The 15,752-nt window shown below is 39.8% G+C and overlaps 1 protein-coding gene across 1 annotated transcript in view; it reads left to right on the top strand.

The window, feature by feature from the left end:
- LOC132820382 (insulin receptor substrate 2-A-like) overlaps positions 1-14,576 on the top strand; it is an 83,997-nt gene extending 69,421 nt beyond the window's left edge. Inside the window, exon 2 of the mRNA XM_060832456.1 lies at positions 13,665-14,576. Within this exon, the coding sequence (XP_060688439.1) occupies positions 13,665-13,669 (5 nt within the window). The 3' untranslated portion in view covers positions 13,670-14,576. The remainder of the gene's footprint in view (positions 1-13,664) is intronic.
- Positions 14,577-15,752: the final 1,176 nt, after the last annotated feature.

The following is a 15,752-nucleotide window of genomic DNA, read 5'->3' as shown; positions in this document are numbered from 1 at the left end:
GAAGGAATTTCTTCTCCAGGAGGATAATGACTGTTTGGAATTTTTTACCCAAGAGAATTGTGGAGGCTAGATCAATGAAATCATTGGAAATGAAGATGATTTTTTAAAATATGGGGGAGTTGAGGGCTGTAACGAGCTGGCACAAAAGGGAAGCTGAGACTTTAGGTTGATTTGAGAATGTATTTGATATCGGCAAGTAGGGAAAGAGTTAAGTTTTGTGAAATGAGATTCAGCTGAGCATGACTCGGATCAGATAAGAACTTACAGTTAACAATGGGGTGCTGGAGGCAAGGGTGATGGGTTAACAAGGTGGAAAGGCATTCATTATGTAGAGCTATTTAACAATATTGAAAGCATTCAGTATACAAGGTCAGTTAACAAGGTGAAAAGTATTTATTATGTGAAGCCAGTTAACAAGGTTAAGAACATTCATTGTATCACAGCAGATGGCTTAATCTTTACTGTAGATATGTTGATTGTAACAGTCACCCAATCAATACGTATGTTGCCTAATCTGGATGCTCCTCTTTGTAAAATTTCAAGATAGTTCATTGAGAAATTGCTGTTTCCAGAGAAGACCGTGAACTCATGTCCCTGTGCACATAGGTGATCGTTCTCTCTCCCTTCAGGGCCCAGAATAAAAATGAAGGAGATAAAACTACACTGTCTCTGTCTCTGAGCGACTGTGCAGGATGAGATGCTGAATGGCTTACTCCTGTTCTTATTTCTTATGTTCTTATGGCAGTGTGTGTGTCTAAGCGTACTACCTCAAATTATTGAGGCAAAGTTATCAGAACACTGTTCAATACGTGATTAAGGTGGAAACTTGTTTTGGCCCTTTTACAAAGTTTTGTCTGATGTATTAAACTAAGCTAAGGATTTTGGATTGGCCCATCTGTAGTTTAGAGTCCAAAGTGTGGCACTGGAAAAGCACTGCAAGTCAGGCAGCATCCGACGAGCCGGAGATTCGATGTTTCAGGGATAAGCTGTTCAGTAGTTTATCCATGACACACTGATTCAAGGGTACGACTCTAATTGTGAGTCAGTGGTCCATTCAGCATGTCAATTCTTACGTGCCTTTTGATAAGATCATGGGTGTTCTGATTGTAGCCTCAACTTTCCTTCCCTATCAAAAACATTCCAAATTTCACATGAACATGTTCAGAGACCCAGTTAGAAAAGAAATTCCATAAACTAACCAACTTTGGAGAAAGTTTCTTTTTCACCTAGTTCAAACTAAGACCGTGTTCCCTTGTTCTAGACTCCCCCACAAGGGAAAATATCCACTGAGCAACCACCTGCGATATTTTGTATGTTTCAATAACATCGCCCCTCCTTTTTTAAACTCCAGTGGATACAAGTGCAGTCTGTCCAACCTATCCTCATAAACTCATCCCATGAATCAATCTTGGGATCCTTGTTACATTGAAGAGAATTGACTTTGTGGACTGAATGGCGTTTGAATGGTATCCTCCTGTTTCTCATCAAAGATTTTAATTTCAAATAGAAATGTCTATTTGGGTCTTCCTCTTAGTTTCTTTCTCGAGACTTTTTGTCTCTTTCTTCAATTTCATGATTATACAACCCTCTTTACTCCTCCATAATTTTCCGCCTATACTCTTCTACAGCACTACCCCTTCATCTTTTCACATGGGCCTTTTATGTTGATAGGTGCTTGGGAAGACATGTAATAAGATTGCATAACTTTCAAACGCCCAGATCTTCTGATATGGGTTGGAATTTCTGATAGTTGTCTTTGAAGAGTTCTTTGATACTTAGGTTTCCCAACAGAAGCAGCCTAATCAAGACTGGCCAATTAACCATAGAGCAGATAGGCATCGAAACAATCTTCCTTTTTCAATGCTAGTTACAAATTGCTGCGTTGTAAAAGTTAAAAATCACACAATGCCAGGTTATAGTCCGACAGGTTAATTGGAGGCACTAGCTTTTGAAGTGCTGCTTCTTCATCAGGTGGTTTTGAAGCAGAAACATAAGACACAGGATTTATAGCAACAGGATTGCAGTGTCATGGAATGTAATATTAAACAAATTTAGATTAAGTCTTTCATCTTCTAGAATGACCGTGTTAGTTTTGGTTCGTTCATATGTAAAGCCCACAACTTTTTAAAAGTTACATTCTCAAGATAACAGCTTCCATTTCATTACTGTGCGATAGGACAGAGGAGTTCTCACAATTGCTCAATGAATTTCATTTTTTTTAAAAATCTGATCTTTTAGCTATTGCTGCTTGTGATATCTTCAGGTGTACAGATTGACTGCTGTGTTCCCTGCATTTCAGTTATTACGCTTCAAATGTACCTAATTGATAATAAAGTACTTTGGGACTTCATGAAAGGCATTATATTAATGCAAATTACTTTGTTATTCCCTTTCCTCTAATTTTACATGAGTTTCTATGGAGGATATTATTAAATTGTACTGATTGTAGATATCTACTAAACCAAAGTTATTCTTCAATGAAAACAATGCTATATCTTTATCGCTATTCTGGGCAAAAATTCAGCCACTGTTCACCAGTATCAATGAGTAAATACTGTGTGTGGGTTTATAATACTTGTAAATTTGGTGACCAGATTAAAAGTGTTGGCTATAATACAGAACATTAATAGAAAACAAGTGTACATTGCAAAACCTTCTTGCCTTAGGCAATAAACAAAGATTTTTCACGTCTAAACTGCTGCAGAAACGCAAACTAATTCAGTAAAAATTAATCTCTGCATGGTGAACTGTCAAATTTGCAAAGCCCTAATTTTTCAAAGTGACATTTATTATCTGGGTTTTCTGAGTAGGACTGTTCCTGCTTAAGTGTAGGATCATGTGCTATTATTTAGTCAATCTTTCCTGCCTTGCAGTAAATTACTCGATCAAAACTTCCTGTTTTATTGAGCCAAATGTGTGGATTAGCCACTTCAATATCAACATACCAGCATATGAATTTCCTACACTATAAGCCATTTTGTTAGATCAACATAAAATGTTGAGATCGTGAACTTAATTCTGTTCTGTATTGTATTTGTCATGATTATTGTTGTTACCATAATATAAAAAGGAAGTCTGGGAGTAAAACCATTCTATGGCAGTGACAACAGTTGGAACAGATTTGACTCAATCCAAAATCAATTTGATCTATCAAGGAGATGGCTGGTATCAGAAATTGGAATACCCTGATACAATAGAAGATGTGATTTAAGGTTGTGTTTGGAAAACATGTGGCCTTGAATCTAGATATCTTAACCGCAAAATGCATACTGCAGCAATGAGTTCCACAGATTAACCACATCACTAAATGTTGTCTTTAAGAGAATCCTGAAATAAAACTGTTCCATCTCTTTGTGCTTCACATTTTCAAAACCTATCCCCATTTAGAAATTAGACTATATCTCCAATCTTATGACCAAGTGCGTAATCTCTCAATTTACAACATTGTGTTCCATTTGCCACTACTTTGTCCACTCTCCTAGCCTATTCAATTCCTTCTGCAGCCTACCCACTTCCTAAACACTAGTATCCCTCCACTTATCTTTGTGTCACCTGCAAACTTAGCAAACATGCCCGACGTTTCTTCATCCAGGTTGTTAACATACAATATGAATAGTTGTCCCAACTCTGACCCCTGCAAAATTCCATTGGGCACCAGTTGTCATCCTGAAAAAGACTTCTTTATCCCCATTCTCTGCTTTCTGCCAGTCAGTCAGTCTTGTATCCATGCCAGTACTTGCCCCTAACAATATGAATTCTTAGAGTCATACAGCATGGAAACGGACACTTCGGTCCAACCAGTTCATACCAAACGTGATCCCAAACTGAATTGGTTCCATCTACCTGCTCCTGGCCCACATCCCTCTGAACCTTTCATATTCATGTACTTCTCTAAATGTGGTTTAAATGCTGTAATTATGCCCACATCTAGCAGGCCTCTATTCTCTCTCTAAGCCCAATTTACTTAGTGAGACATGCTCCTCCGGTTAGATTTTTTAAATATTTCACCATCAAACTGTCACTTATTCTGAAATTGGAAAAATTATGAATTCCGAAAACCAGCTGGTCCCGAGTATTTCAGATAAAGGATTGTGCACCTGTAGTATCCTTCTACAAAATTCCATGCAAGGACTGCCAGAAACACTACGTAAGCAAACAGGAAGAAAGTTAGCCACCAGGTTACACTAACATCAGCTAGCCGCAAAAAGACACGACCCTCTCTCCCTTGTAGCCCTAAACACTGAGGAAAAAAACCCCACCATTTCGACTGGGACAACTCATCTGTCCTGGGACGGGCTAAGCAAACATATGCCAGAGATTTCCTAGAGGCCTGGCACTCCATCCACAACGCCATAAACAAACACATAGGTCTTACATCTATCAACCCCTCAGCAAACGAACAGGAAATGACATCACCACAAACCCCAGGAACCCCATCCAGGACAAACGCATAAATAGAAAACAGGAAACAGCTTCACTTCACTTTGAGGTCACCACTGATGATGTTAACTAGCCAGATAAGGAAACGTCTGGGTATCAAACTTACAGCTCAGCGAGCAAACATACACCCAAAACCTCAACCTGAGCTACAAACCTTAACCCATGCAGTAATCTGAAATTTCGGGAGGCCAAGAACTAGTTAAAGTAAGAAGTAGCAATTTTACTTCTTAAAGTATAACAGTAAATAATTAATTAACTCCTTCCTCTAACCTATCTTTTACACTCCCTTCCTTCTATAATACTAGTCTGGTAAAACCCCCGATTAAAATTTACTAAAATTTGATTTTTTAACCAGGCAGCTGTTGTATCTTCCTGTTGTATCTTCCTCTAGATCATTTTCGTAGGATTTCTCTTTCACGGGTGGTTGATAGATAAATGTACCTACAAGAGAGCAATTTTCTGGGCTATCTGCAGATGTTGGTTACTTGGCAGTTCTCTTAACTGTTCTTGGTTTCCTGGTTTTATACGCCCAAAGCTTGGGATTGTATCACTGGTTTTTAATATTGTCAATATAATAAATTCAATCTTGGTAGGAGTTTGGTAATGTTTTGGGGTATACTTTAAACTGATGGGCCTAATTTGAATCTGTTTTTGTCTCCCAGCAACCAGCTAACTAGCTGCTAGATCAAAAGGGTACATTGTATCTTGTTCAGAACACTTGGTGCTGTCAGGTAGTTCTGTCAGCTTTTAGCTTTCTTAAAGGTAAGGTACACCCACATCTTCATAATCGTCTCTTTTCACCCATACCATTGGTATCGATGTGGACCACGACAATTGGATTTTCCCCTGACCACTGCAAGTTCTTCTGCAGCCCAGATGAGATATCCTGAACCCAGGCAGGTAACACAGCCTTCAGAGCTCTCAATCCTGGCCAGTCAACAATGTCTATTTCCCTGACTATACTATTCATAATTACTACTAGATTTCTCCTTTTTTTTTGCCTCTTGAATGGCTCCCTGAACTACAGTGCTATCAGTTTGCTCATCCCTCTACAACCCCATTTCATCCACATGGAGCAAGAACTTTGCATCTGTTAAGATAAGCGCAAGAGCTGAGGCTCCTTCAGCACGATCTTCTGAATCCCTTGACTTGCCTCACTGATAGTTGCAAACTCCCGTCCCTGACCACTGACTGAATTAGAGGTAGATACTCGAAGGGAAAATACTCCTGAAACAGCCTCCAGATAACTTTTCCCCTTCCCTGATGTGATGAAGTGTTTCAAAATTGATTGTCCAACTCATCAAGCAACCAGCACTTCTGCTGTTCTGGTTCTTATAACCACAATGGGTTCCATCAACTTCTATATCATACAGATACAACAAATCACCTGGCTCTACATTTCGATTTACTTCGTTGTTAATTTGATTTTTAAAAATTTCCAACTGGTTGTTTAATTTTTAATGTGAATATTTCCCCTTTTTACCTTAAATTTGAAAGTAACCTGGAATAGCCAAATTTGTAACTGTTGCCAGCCAATAAACTTTTTTTCTGATGTTCCTCCTTTCATTTGTTTTGGGCCCCTAATCCTGGGCTTCAATTTATCCTTTCAAAAGACCTTATAAACTATGACTCTAAAAAGGAAACAAAAAACACCTCTTCCCCTCTGCATTGAATTGCCACACTGCCTCAAAATTCCCTGAACTACGTACAGAGGGACATCGATTATCTAAAAGAGACAGGCGGGGAGTATTTGATCGGTTAATCGAATGCTGCATAACATAGTTTAGTCAAGCATCGGGACTTTGCGATCTTGCCAGATAATCCGATATTTGGATAATGCCTAGATGTGCATCGGTCTTTTGAAGATGGCACCATTACCAGAGTTGTCAATGTATTTCAAGTTCTTCTGGTTACAATGAGTGATTAGAATTGGGCTAGTATCAGACAAGAAGGATTCCATGAAGACGTGTGTAGCTACCGAGTTGGATTTGTTCTTTGAGAGATAACTCTAGGCCTTACAGAGCCTCCATGAAACTCTATTAGTCTATGCCAAATGGCTAATAAATATATAGTGTATTGCAGAACATTAATATTTTTCAACATTTCTTTAAATTTTAAAGTTATAAAAAAAAATGCATTTTCATTGGGTTTTTCTATTGTTGAAAGAGAAAGGCAAGCTTTGTTTGCCAAACTATTATTAGTTACGAAAATGCTCATACGCATTAAACCAAATTACAGTTTGCCTTGTGTATTATGATTGAACGATTCATCAATGATTGTAGGAGAAGGCGATGAAGAGTTTTAGGGAGGAAATTCAAGACTGTAAAGACTAGGTGACTAATGGAATGGCATATAGTGGTGTGACAGAATAGAAGTTGCACGAAAAGTTTTCTGGGGTAAATGTACCAGTGGGAGAGGTTACAATAATGAGCTGGGAAGTTGCAAGAGGCAAGGCCAAAAACAGAATTTTGCAAATCAATGACCGTTTTAACTTTGAGACATTGAGGGACCTGGAGCTATATTTGGTCAGCAAGGTGAAGGAATCATGGGTGAGTGGAATTGAAGCAGGATAGGATACCAGAAGTTGTTCTAGATGGACTGAAGTGCATTGAGACCAGTGGTTGATTGAAAGCTTTGAAATAATCTACTCTGAAGGAAACAAAGATATGGATGATAGCATTGCAGCAGAGAGTGGCGGGAGCTGGGCGGAAGTTCAGGCGGAGCGCAAAGTCAGTCGGGAAGGTAAATGATTGCTATTAGAGTGGGTGTATTCTAAACCCCAGGTCCTACAAAGTAGGGTCTCCCTCCCTCCCTCCTCCGCTAACCTAAATTAAGAGTCCACAGACTTGCTACAAAACGCGAGTCTAAAGAGGTTTTTAATCGAAGAGTGAGGCTTCAGCTCAGGAGTCTTTGAAAAGGAGGTTGAGTGAAGTGATTACGCTACAGTTGAAGAGGGTGAAGACATGACTGCCCAGCTGGTTCAGTGCGCTGCATGCTTGATGTGGGAGGTCAACGACTCTGGTGTGTCTAGCTCGTATGTGTGCACATTCAGCTACTGACTGAGCATATTGCAGCGCTGATGAAAGAACTCGAGGATCTTAGGCTCATCCGAGAGAACGAGATCTTTCTGGACAAGACCTTCAGCGAGGTTATTACACCAATCATGCCAGAAGAGAGCAGAAGAGAACGGACGATGAGAAGGCAGAGAGGAGACAGGTGAAAATGTGTTGCTGGTTACAGCACAGCAGGTTAGGCAGCATCCAAGGAATAGGAAATTCGACGTTTCGGGCATAACCCTTCATGATTCCTGATGAAGGGCTTATGCCCGAAACATCGAATTTCCTATTCCTTGGATGCTGCCTAACCTGCTGTGCTTTAACCAGCAACACATTTTCAGCTGTGATCTCCAGCATCTGCAGACCTCATTTTTTACCTAGAGAGGAGACAGGTGCAAGAGACCCCGAGAGAAGTACCTGTCAGGAACAAGTTGAAGCTTTTGGAAACAGTAGAGACTGATGACACTGCCAGTCCACGAGGCGGCCAGGTCTGTCAATCAAAAGTTGGCGCAGAGGCAGAGTGGAAGAGTCGGACATCGCACAGAGCGTGGTAATAGGGGACTCCATCGTGAGAAGAACTGACTGGGGTTTTTGTGGCAGCAGACGGGATTTAAGGATGGTGTGTTGCCTTCCTGGTGCCAGGGTGAAAGACATTGCGGACAGAGTGCAGGAAATCATCAAGGACGAGGGTGAAGAGCCAGAGGTGGTCGTACATGTCGGCACAAATGATGTCGGGAAGAAGAGGAGGCACATACTACAGCGGGACTTTGGAGAACTAGGAAGAAGGCTGAAAAGCGGGACGTCCAAGGTGGTTATCTCTGGTTTGCTTCCAGTTCCTCGGGCTGGTGAGGCCAGAAACAGGGCGATAATGGACTTGAACGTGTGGTTGGGGAACTGGCGCAGGAAGCAAGGATTTAAGTTCTTGAATCACTGGGGTACATTTTGTGGTAAACATAAATTCTACAAGAGAGACGGTTTGCACCTTAATAGGTTAGGGACCAGCATTCTGGCAGGCAGGTTTTCTACTGCAACACCGCTACATTTAAACGAAGTAGCAGGGGGAGGGAACAAACTGGATGTATAAAAAGGAAATTGAAGGGACAGTTAGAACAAGAGAAGTCAAGAAAGACAACTGTATCAATGAGGCAGAAAATTCGGAAAGGGATCATGCTGTAAGGTTGATGGGAAGGATGAGAGCAGTAACAAATTAAAAATACTGTATATGAACGCACGAAGCATTAGAAATAAAATGGATGAGCTTGAGGCTCTTTTGGAAATTGGCAGATACGATATTGTGGGGATAACTGAGACGTGGCTTCAAGTGGACAGGGCCTGGGAAAAGAATATTCAAGGCTACACGTGCTATCGTAAGGACAGACTGACTGGCAGAGGGGGTGGAGTGGCCTTGTTGGTAAGGGATGATATTCAGTCCCCTGCACGGGGGAACCTAGAGTCAGGGGATGTAGAGTCAGTGTGGATAGAGCTGCGAGATACTAAGGGTAAAAAGACCCTCTTGGGAGTCATCTACAGGCCCCTAAACAGTAGTCTGGATGTTGGATGTAAGTTGAATCAGGAGCTGAAATTGGCCTGTGGTAAAGATGGTACTACAGTTGTTATGGAGGATTATGCAGGTAGACTGGGAGAATCAGGATGGTATTGGACCTCAAGAAAGAGACTTTGTGGAGTGCCTCAGAGATGGATTCTTAGAGCAGCTGGTGCTGGAGCCGACCAGGGACAAGGCAATTCTGGATCTAGTATTGTGTAATGAACCAGAATTGGTCTGAGACCTCGAAGTGAAGGAGCCATTGGAAAGTAGTGACCATAATACATTAAGCTTCAATCTGCAATTTGAGAGGGAGAGGGTAGTCGGAAGTGACATTACTTCTGTTGAATAAAGGGAACTATGGAGCTATGAGGGAGGAGCTGGCCAAAGTTCACTGGTGCAATACCTTAGCAGGGATGACCGTGGTGGAACAATGGTGGATATTTCTGATAATGCAGAAGTTGCATGATCAGTTCATTCCTAAAAGGAAGAAAGAACCCAGGAGGAGGCATGGGCGGCTGTGGCTGACGAGGGAAGTTAAGAAACATATAAAGTTAAAAGAGAAAAAGTATAACAAAGATAAGTGGGAAAACAGAGGACTGGGAAGCTTTTAAAGAACAACAGAGGATTACTAAGAAGGGAATACGCAGAGGAAAAATGAGGTACGAAGGTAAACTGGCCAATAATATAAAGGAGGATAGTAAAAGCTTTTTTAGGTATGTGCACGGCAAAAACATGGTTAGGACTAAAATTGGGCCCTTGAAGACAGAAACATATTACGGGGAACAAAGAAATGGCAGAAGAATTAAATGGGTACTTCAGATCTGTGTTCACTGGGGAAGACACAAGCAATCTCCCTGAGGTAACAGTGACTGAAGGACCGGAACTTAAGGGAATCTGTATTTGCCAGGATTTGGTGTTGGAGAGACTGTTAGGTCTGAAGGTTGATAAGTCTCCGGGGCCTGATGGTCTACATCCCAGGGTACTGAAGGAGGTGGCTCGGGAAATCGTGGATGCATTGGTGATTATTTTTCCAGAATTCGATAGATTCAGGATTGGTACCTGAGGATTGGAGAGTGGCTAATGTTATACCACTTTTTAAGAAAGGTGGGAGAGAGAAAGCAGGAAATTATAGACCAGTTAGTCTGACCTCAGTGGTGGGAAAGATGCTGGAGTCTATTATAAAGGATGAGACTACGGCACATCTGGATAGTAGTAACAGGATAGGACAGAGTCAGCATGGACTTATGAAGGGGAAATCGTGCTTGACTAATCTTCTTGAATTTTTTGAGGATGTAACTCTGAAGATGGATGAGGGAGATCCAGTAGATGTAGCGTACCTGGACTTTCAGAAAGCTTTTGATAAAAGTTCCACATAGGGTGTTAGTGAGTAAACTTAGGGGGCAAAGTACTAGATTGGATTGAAAATTGGTTGGCTGATAGGAAACAAAGGGTAGTGATAAACGTCTCCATTTTGGAATGGCAGGCAGTGACCAGTGGGGTACCGCAGGGATCCATGCTGGGACCGCAGCTTTTTACAATATATGCTAATGATATAGAAGATGGTATCAGCAATAACATTAGCACATTTGCTGATGATACAAAGCTGGGTGGCAGGGTGAAATGTGATGAGGATGTTAGGAGATTACAGGGGGACCTGGACAAATTAGGTGAGTAGGCAGATGCAGTTTAATGTTGGTAAATGTATGGTTATCCACTTCGGTGGCAAGAACAGGAAGGCAGATTACTACCTTGATGGAATTAATTTAGGTAAAGGGGCAGTACAGAGAGATCTGGGTGTTCTTATACACCAGTCGATGAAGGCAAGCATGCAGGTACAGTAGGTAGTGAAGAAGGCCAATAGCATGCTGGCCTTCATAACAAGAGGGATTGAGTATAGAAGCAAAGAGGTGCTTCTGCAGCTGTACAGGGCCCTGGTGAGACCACACCTGGAGTACTGTGTGCAGTTCTGGTCTCCAAATTTGAGGAAAGACATTCTGGCTATTGAGGGAGTGCAGCGTAGGTTCACGAGGTCAATTCCTGGAATGGAGGGATTACCTTACACTGAAAGACTGAAGCGACTGGGCTTGTATACCCTTGAGTTTAGAAGACTGAGAGGGGATATGATTGAGACATATAAGATTTATGAAAGGATTGGACACCCTGGCAGCAGGAAACATGTTTCCACTGATGGATGAGTGCTGAACCAGAGGACACAGCTTAAAAATACGGGATAGACCATTTAGGACAGAGATGAGGAGAAACTTCTTCACCCAGAGAGTGGTGGCTGTGTGGAATGCTCGCCCCAGAGGGCAGTGGAGGCCCAGTCCCTGGATTCATTTAAGAAAGAGTTGGATAGAGTTCTCAAAGATAGTGGAATCAAGGGTTATGGAGAAAAGGCAGGAAGCGGATACTGATTTAGGAATGATCAGCAATGATCAAATTGAATGGCGGTGCAGGCTTGAAGGGCTGAATGGCCTACTCCTGCACCTATTGTCTATTGTCATAATAAATGCACAGTGTTATGAGTGAGGAAGTAATCAATACTTGGTAGAGAGTGCGAGATCCGCCGTTCAACTGAAGTTTTAGTCTGTTAGACAAAAAACTGAAAAAACTGTGGATGCTGAAAATCTGAAACGAAAATAGAAATTTCTGGAAGATCTCAGCAGGTTGAGCAACATCTGAGAGAAATCAGAGTTAACGTTTCGGGTCCATTGACCCTTCCTTCACAATATAATAGACTTTTGTCCTGAAGAGAGGTTGAGTCTGAGAGGGTTGCAGTTGAGTAGTAGAATCAGCAGGAATTTTACAGGGATGACAGTGGAAGCCAAAAGCAGATTTTTCTTTTTGCTTCCCCTACAATCTTTTGGTGGCATTGTTGGTTATCCAGAACTGCTGAGCTAACAAATTTTACAGTATAGGCAATGAATGAGTTAAAAATTGTATCACAGAGATCAGCATTCAAGCAGAAGCCGACCTTGTCTTTCATTAACTTGGTCAAGGAAAAGTATGGGACAAGTCATTGAGACATTGACGCAGGGGCATGAAGCCAGACAGTATGCTATGTTCACAATTGGGTACGTAAAACTACTGTTTGTGTCAACTGTTAACAACTTGAAATATTGGACCGTGTACTGTAAAAAGGGACGGAAATTTATCACGTGTGGCACTAAGATCTGGAGTTTAAATTTGAGTGTGTGTACTATTCATTTTGGATGTAGCGCTGTAATTGGCTTTAATACAAATATATTATGAAAAATATGCCTGTCCACCCTTGGTCCAGGCAGATTTGTCAAAAATCTGTTTGCATGAATTGTAAAAGAAAATCATTTATTTAATGCCTTTAAAGCTCAAAAAGTCAGCTGATATTGTCCAAATTTTTCTCTGTAAGCTCTGAGATAGAAAACTATTTGATGTCCATACTGTTAAAGTTCAATTAATACCATTAGGAAAGAGCTAGGGATGCAAATGTAAGCATAACTCATTTTAGGATGAGTGTGTGACAATACTATGGCTTTAAGAGGTGTATTTTGTCCTTTTGTTTTTGGAGAGGTTTTACGACCAATAAACAGCCTGTGAAGACTCTTTTTCCCAAGTTGAAACAATAGAAGCAATCTGAATGGGTGGGGTCAAGCTCCTCGAGAGACAGGATTTTTAGTTTTAGTTTCTCAGCAGTGTCTGGGCTCTTGAAATTGGCTTTAGAAGCTGCACTCCATCTCTCATTGCTACTTTCTCTGTCAGTTTTCTCTTGATGATTTTCCTTCTGATTGTCTTGGGCAATTCTGCAATCTATTTTACTGAATTTGTCTTTGCCAAGGGTGTGGTTATGGGATGTTATTCTGTTGGAACAGTTACTGTGTAGTAGTTAAATATTTGATTATTCTGTTAAGTTTTCTGGTAGTGTTGAGTTTTCCAAATGATCCTTTCTTTTGTTTTAACTATGACTAAAGTATGTTTTGCTTCAAATATGATAGTTTGACCAATTGATTTACATTCAGAATGCAACACCTGGCACTTGCTTTTAAAATAAGAAAACGTTAGGGTCTAAATGATCTTACTAAATTTTGAGGGTTTGATCTGGTCCATAATCAGTGGAACTAGATATTTTCTAATCATCTGTTACGTATTTCTGAAGCAGGTGCAACTTGAACCCGGTCTCCTGGCTCAGGCTATGTGTAGATATGCTGTGTCAGGAATAATAGGTATTGATAACTACTGATAATCATATAATTGTAAAGATATGAAAAGAGTTATCCTGGGGCACTAGTGTGAATCGCCTGCAGGGTAGTTTCATAGTTTGGGAAAATAATGTTAATGTTCTGCATCAAAAGAAGGCAAGTATTTTCTTTAACACAAAAATAAAATTTTGCAAAAACTTAGCTTTGTTCAATTTTCAAAGAACAAACTACACTTACAGAGCAGTGCTTTGTAATCAGTCACTTACTCAATTTGTGTTGGAACAGTATTATTCAGATTTTTAGATCATGAAACTGATTGATTGTATCTGGAATATGTTTGATATTCAAATTAGACTAGAATATTGAATTGAACAAGGCAGAGTTTGCTGCTATGCTAACTTCTATAGTATTAAGTTTTAACTATATCAATATTCGGTTTTCCCACAGATTAAGTACATCAACGTGGTTTAAATCCGTGTCCACAGAGGAAAGGGCTGAATGCACCTTTTTCCCATGGTACCTACCATGCAGTTTTAGAACTCACTGGATGGAATTGGTACTGTCTGAAACAGTCACCTTATTGCAAGAATACACAAGACCTATTTCCCATGAGGACGAATGGGAAAAGCCAACGTGAATCTCAACAGAAACACAAATTGCTGCCTTTTTGGTACTTCCTTCAACAAAGACACCACTTCCTGCAAGTTTCAGCTGAGCAAAAAAGAAAAAGAGCCATAGCTAATGTGAACCTATTTACCGAAGTGTTTTCAATTTAATTGCATGTAAACAAGTAACATTTTAAATGTATTTTTTTCTAATACAGCAGTTCATAAAAATATCTGCTATTGATCATCTTTAAAATGTTCCCCAGGACAAACCATAATGAGCTTTTTATTTTGACTAGTGCTATAAAGGTAATCAATTGGTGTGACTGCTACCCATCCCTGATGGAGCATGAAAAATGTTTCTCAAGTGGTTTGTATACAATGTTGCAACCAATCATGGAACATCTATATCCCATGCCATACTTTAAAGTATATTCTGTTTTGCTCTGTATCCAGATTGGAGTATTTTGGAGTGGTAGCAGATTTTTAAATTAACTCTTACCAAGGACTAGTGGGTTTACTAGCCCCTTAAGTACATGCATTGCACCTTTGAAAAACCAATGTGAGGTAATTGAACAGTGTCCCGAAGTATTAAGCAGCTTTTCAGAAGAGTGTACATAGTTCTTTGCTTTCTTTAACTTGTAAGTTTCAAGCGGTCATGTTGCAATTCTTGAGGCCAGCAGCCAAATAGGCCAAATTGTTAAACCTCAAGTGTGAATATAGCATAGGCTGACTTAAAGTTTAAATTTTTACAAGTGAGTTACCTTCTCCTTGAGGTTACAAACAACAATAAAATATTGGTACTTAAGTTTCATATATTAAATATTTGACACATTCACTGCCAATTATGCCTTGGTGAATTTCCTTTTTCAGGATATATTTTTCTGTTTAAGAAGCTGCTTAATTTTGCATTAAAAGCCAGGTTGTTGGTTCCTGATCCACATAATCATTATTTAAATATAAATGAAATTCCATTTTCAGTATTCCCAATACATGGCATGTCACACACTGGTAGAGTTATCCTTACTTAAATATACAAATTTTATTCTCCCAGAAGGTATCATGGAACATGACTTTAAAATTTGATCGTTAACTATTAGTGTTCCTTGGAGCTGTCTTTTGTAGGGTTAATTAACTTTGTGTGACACTGCATTTGTGATGTAATTGATATATCTCCACATTCTCTTCAGCACAGCTGCAGAGTGAATGATGCCAAATATCTATCAATATGCTTTTTCTTTTCCATATTCCCTTCATTCTGTTTGTTCACAACGTACATCTTAAAGACTAAATTTGGTCTGTGTGTGAAAAATGTCATTTCTGTTTTTTTTGTCAGAAACAGTTGCTAGCTGTTTTAAAGGTGCATTTCTTTTCACGTTGGGTGTGGTTTTGGGCAGTTGAAGCTGCAGAAAATACTTCTCTATGTTTAAAACTAAGAAATGTGAGAAGACTTAAGCATTTTGCATGTATGTATTCTGAGAAAGGTATAGTGCAGATTAAATACTTGTGCAGAATGGACTATGTTTATTCTAGATTTAAGAAATTAATTTTGGTTCCAAATGAAATTTCATTCAAATTCTATTGCCACTCTCAAATACTGCTTAAGAATGCACAACAGCAGTACATGAGTTTAATCAAAACACAAGTTAAATGGACTGTTCTGGATATAATCACAAATGATATGGTGTGTCCAATACAGAAAATCCCACTTTTTAAAAGCTCAGTTTTTAAAAAGGTACTGGATGTTTCTTAGTTGGTCATAACTTGCAAATTTTTTTTCCCTATTGAGTAGATCTATTTTGAGTATTGTTGTTTTCCCATCATTTCATGTTCCTCTTTCATTGAAACATAGTTTATTTTTATGAAGATCATGGACTACAGTGTTGCCCTTCAGTAGTGTGTTGATCTAGAAGGAAATATGAAATCCTTG

Source organism: Hemiscyllium ocellatum, chromosome 11, assembly GCF_020745735.1.
Source record: "Hemiscyllium ocellatum isolate sHemOce1 chromosome 11, sHemOce1.pat.X.cur, whole genome shotgun sequence".
In the NCBI taxonomy this organism is placed as follows: domain Eukaryota; kingdom Metazoa; phylum Chordata; class Chondrichthyes; order Orectolobiformes; family Hemiscylliidae; genus Hemiscyllium; species Hemiscyllium ocellatum.
Note: the sequence above shows the minus strand (reverse complement) of the source record. Positions and strands in the feature narration are given on the sequence as shown.